General features: G+C 30.0%; 2 protein-coding genes across 2 annotated transcripts; one reads left to right on the top strand and one right to left on the bottom strand.

Annotated features, from left to right (window-relative positions):
• The first annotated feature begins 323 nt into the window (after positions 1-323).
• Positions 324-1,942, top strand: LOC108686978. The gene is made up of 7 exons (XM_018192513.1): positions 324-423; positions 495-681; positions 751-879; positions 1,006-1,191; positions 1,285-1,552; positions 1,615-1,804; positions 1,878-1,942. The coding sequence occupies exons 1-7, from the start codon at positions 324-326 to the stop codon at positions 1,940-1,942; spliced, it is 1,125 nt and encodes a 374-aa protein (XP_018048002.1).
• Positions 1,943-2,140: 198 nt separating this feature from the next.
• On the bottom strand, positions 2,141-3,288 carry LOC108686979 (coiled-coil-helix-coiled-coil-helix domain-containing protein 1). Its single transcript, XM_018192514.1, has 3 exons — positions 3,223-3,288; positions 2,868-2,995; positions 2,141-2,388 (listed from the first exon to the last, which is right to left on the bottom strand). Exons 2-3 carry the CDS (start codon positions 2,989-2,991, stop codon positions 2,156-2,158), a joined length of 357 nt encoding a protein of 118 aa, XP_018048003.1. The 5' UTR covers positions 2,992-2,995; positions 3,223-3,288; the 3' UTR covers positions 2,141-2,155.
• Between the last annotated feature and the right edge of the window lie 1,339 nt (positions 3,289-4,627).

Raw genomic sequence — 4,627 nt, forward strand, 5'->3', positions numbered from 1 at the left:
TGCATAGATGTTTGTAAATGTTTGGAAGTCGGATCTGTGGATTTGTTAAGTTCAAACTTGCGGATATTTTTGCTATTAATTTTATCTATCTATTTTCTTTGATTAACACACATGTTAATTGTCACTTTTCATTTGCTCGTTGAGCCCTCACATATGTATGATTAATTATAGATATAAAACATATTCTATGTATTTCTGTATTTTAATAGTAAATAAAATTGTTTACTCCAAATGTGTCATCTAACAGAATAATGGAGAACTACATTAATATACATTTCCTGAAAGTTTGTAAGATCTGAGAGGGCTGTACATTTAACTCCAAGATGATTTGGCTTTTGTTATTTATTATCCATGAAACATCAGCTAACAATGGCAATACGGTCTTAAGAGATTTGGGAGAAAAAGAGTATTCCTTGATAAAAGGTAGGAAATTGAAAAGAAATTGATGAGAGTAACAGTTAACAGAAAATACATAAAAAACTTATCATTTTCAGCAAAATCATCATTGCCACAACATGGAAAATGTTGGCATACTGCGCTCCAAACATTGGAGAGCAATTGCGATAAATTGAATGATTACGAACATTCACTTCTTGCCCTTCAACTAGCAAATTGCTTCTTAGAAGATTCTGGTCATACAACTTACAGTTGCCATTTCAGTGAAACAGAAGATGAGCGTCGGTAAAACGAGTATTTTTTGTTAGTTATATTTTATGCCTAATTTTGTAATAACCATGATTTACTTCACAGGAAATGCATTGGCGACATGACAGATCGAGCCTTTAGTGTTTATAATGAATTCTACACTCACGCAACTCATATTTGTTTCTTTTTGAATCATGAAGCTTGGCAAACTGAAGTTGAAAATACTATAAAGCTGTAAGTGCATATCTATAATACCCTAATGTTTTTGCATATGTAAAATATAAAAAAACTCACACATTTTTACATTTGAATTACATTTAATCATTCTATATTTAGATTGTGTATCATTTCTATATTTAGATTGTTTCAAATATCTTCCCGCATGAAGGATCAATTGTTAGAAGCATCGGAAATGCAAGGTGTAATTTTAAATAGTCAAAAGGAAGGTTTGCGTATTCAAAACGAGCTTTTAGATCATGGCAAGGAACTGGGAACTGTATTAAAGACTTCGTCTGATACAGTCAGCAATATGGTGTCGGATTTCAAGTGAGTTAGTAAAAACGATTTTTGTAACGTTTAAAAATTTCAAGTCAAATTACTATATAAACTGTCGATTTGAAACTCTTGATTAAATTTTAGAGAATCGGCTAAAGATCAGAAGGAACTACTTTACGAGATCTTCTCATATATACGTACTTTCCAAAGCTGGATTATCGGAGAAGTGTCTTGGTTTCAATCTATTATATTTTATACTGTCAGCTGCATTCTCTGCGCGTTATTCAGTTCTTCTAGAAGAACGGTTGATGCAAGAGTTGCGCTCTTTAGTATCCTAAGTTTGAATATAGTGATTGAAAGAATACTTGTTCAATATTATGATAAGATTATTCTTCAATCTCCAGATGATAAGGTAATATTATAATAAAGTTAAAAAAATTGTTTCTCATAATACTATTCCATTTTCTCTTATAGGCGCACCTGCTAAGTACAACATGGTTGTGCAGAAAAATTGCCTTAATACTTTGTGCTATAACATTATTCTGTACATATTACTATTATAAAGATGGACAATTAGAGAATTATAAGGCTTTACAAAGAATCGAGCAGCAGTTGAATATCATTCAGAAAACTCCAATTATTTCCAACATTGACCAACCAATTCGTATGTATTTTATGTACAATTTTAAATGGATGCATGGATCAAATTTTTGCATAATAAATTGTATCAAATTTAGGTTACTCGAAACGACTTGCGTTGAAACGTTCGCATACAATTTTTGATAAACAGGATGATCACTGATGTTAAAAATGGAAAATAATTATTTTAAATTTAAAAAAATCATCATGTATATGTACATATTTTAATAAGATAATTGTACAAATGGAAATAAAGATATCTATAGAGCTTCATAAATATTTACAGAAACAGTTTTTATATATTTAAGTGATAATCTAAATTGTTTTACAATGTATTATATGTTAATGCATTGAAGTCGTATTACAGAAAAAAAAACTATACTGTAGGATATCTTCGTAGAAGATATGTAATCTGATTATGCGTCAAGTTCTTACTGTTAGATACAGGCACAATTTGATCCTTTAAAGAATGCATACATTCCATACTACTTGTGTAAACTTGGTAGCATTGATTTAATGCTTTTAATTGTGGAATACATTTTTTATCTTCAAACTCATTTTCTTCGAGACACGTCAAAAGAATGGACATTTCTAATAAACATCCCTTTTCTAGAAATAGAAATATATTCAAATTATTAATTTTATAAAATTATATATATAAGAAATATAATTTTCTTGAACATTAATTATTGACAATTGTAATAAATATTGATGTGTTCTGTGCAGAATGAATTTACAGTCCATAAAATTAATTTCAAGGAATCAAAATCAATATTAAAAAGAATGAATGTATTAAGGTTTGCTTTCACAATACAATTACTTAAAAACTACAGGTTATCAAGCAATTTGTGAATAAATTTCACTGATGAATTTCTTGGTAATCTTTTATTTTTAGATAACTATGAAGATAGATCTAAATATATTTTAATAAGAATAATTCACAGTTATAGATGGAATAAAAAATTAAATTGTTTTATATTCTTGACAGAGATTTATAAATAAATGAAATAGAGATTCACTCTCTACTCCAAAAGAATATAATTGAATGGAGCCAATAAACTCCATCAGTTTCAGAAAGTTAAATATACCTGTTATTCTCTGATTTTTTCCACTCACAGAACTCTTCAATTTTAATGGCAAAATCTCCTTAAAAGGCACTTTCTTTTCATTCTGTGGCTGTCTCGCATTACGAAATATCGATGTTAATCTCATCTCTCTGTAATATAATATTTATTATATGATATACTACAAAAACGAATATTACATTAATATATAGTAAAATAATATAGAATTATATAAATTTCTTTAAGAAAGTGAGGTTAAGTTTTTCATTAGATCTATGTTAGTGATTAAACGCATGATTTTTTTTTAATATCGACATATAAACACAGTTAATGTCAAAATACAATTTTAATAATCATTAACAACTTTTGCTAGACGTACATTAATTTTTTTTGTAAAAACGTCCGCTGTTAGTCGTAACACAATCACGTTCGACTTTCAGAAAATGTAGCCTTAAGCAACCAGATGGCGATAGCGTTTACTTTCAATTTCAATTGTGTTCTCTCGATCGTGTTTTCTTTTTGCATTCGCAATTTAAAACGGTAAAGTGCCGTAGAACATGCTGCATGAAATTATTGCTATATCAGAATATTTAAATACGAAGTCCAGTTTCTTAAGATCAAAATAAATAAAAAATCAATTAGTAAAACAAATATTAACTCTTTTTAGAATGCAATTCTGCACTTCTCGTCTTTCTTTTTTTCTTTTTAGACACGTGCTTCGTATGAGTAAAATGCATGAAAATTGCGTAAAAAATAGATTCTATATATTTAAAAGGGAAAATATTCATATTTTTCTGTCTCTTTTCCTCTCTCGTTTCTAAAAGCGATTAAAATTAATTTAATAATCGCGCGCCGTTTATATCAGTTGAAGGTGAAAAATTGCGAGACTAGTTTGTGGAGGGGCAATGGGAGATTATGGGAATACTGAGACTCTGGAGAGGAACAAGAAAACGTATGATGCTTATCGTATGATGCTTAACCTCAAACTGCTTCAAAGTTGCGCGTGACTGTGTCGTTTTGGCGGCAAGGCCACACGTATTGTGGAACGGATTCATATATTCGGCTGTGCCGAAAGGAAACCGGTGAAGGGGAATCGAGCAGGGTAGCGTCAAAGTTCAAGGATCAAGAATGGCAGAGCATCAGAGAAGTGAGTTTATTAAACCGAAAATGACTGATGCTTTTTGTGCGCGCGGTGCATCTTAAGATATTTCGCGAAGATATAATTGCGCTCTCAAGAACGGCGCAAAAAGGCTCACTGATAAAATTAAATTGCAGAAGAGGACAAGAGAGGGACAGACCGTGTTTTCGAGATTAAACGCGCCCGACGTGACGACGTCGTTATGAGAAAACTCGTCGATAATGCATCATACGATGTAATTTTTTTTCGTCATGCGATCGCGAGCGATTGCTGCGTCGTAATAAATTCTACGCACGCGATAATGACCGAATGACGAATATCGTCTGTCTTAAAATACATAATATATGTCGTATAATTTTGATAAATTTTTACGCGATTTAATCCGTAGATGAAATTTCAGATTTTTTATTTCAGGTCTCTGGATCTTTTTGAAGGTTGCATGACATAGCGTGATTTTACATACTTTCAACGTACTTATTATATCTTGAGATAATCGATGTAAAATATTTTCTGTTCATTTAAAGTACATATTTTGAAATAGTATATATATTTATTTTTGAAATTTAAAGAAATTTGAATTTTAAATTATTGTTATACATAATAAATATTATATAATTAATTTATGTTTATTTATATGTTTTAATTT

The sequence above is a fragment of the Atta colombica genome, unplaced genomic scaffold (assembly GCF_001594045.1).
Source record: "Atta colombica isolate Treedump-2 unplaced genomic scaffold, Acol1.0 scaffold198, whole genome shotgun sequence".
NCBI classification, from domain to species: Eukaryota; Metazoa; Arthropoda; class Insecta; order Hymenoptera; family Formicidae; genus Atta; species Atta colombica.

Excerpts from the sequence above, each read along its gene's own strand:
- LOC108686978 (XM_018192513.1), top strand. The coding sequence starts at position 324 with ATGATTTGGCTTTTGTTATTTATTATCCATGAAACATCAGCTAACAAT. Across the intron at positions 880-1,005 it reads GTTGAAAATACTATAAAGCT|ATTGTTTCAAATATCTTCCC; the intron begins GTAAGTGCATAT and ends TTCTATATTTAG. Across the intron at positions 1,192-1,284 it reads AATATGGTGTCGGATTTCAA|AGAATCGGCTAAAGATCAGA; the intron begins GTGAGTTAGTAA and ends ATTAAATTTTAG.
- LOC108686979 (XM_018192514.1), bottom strand. The coding sequence starts at position 2,991 with ATGAGATTAACATCGATATTTCGTAATGCGAGACAGCCACAGAATGAA. Across the intron at positions 2,389-2,867 it reads AAAAAATCAGAGAATAACAG|AAAAGGGATGTTTATTAGAA; the intron begins GTATATTTAACT and ends TTCTATTTCTAG.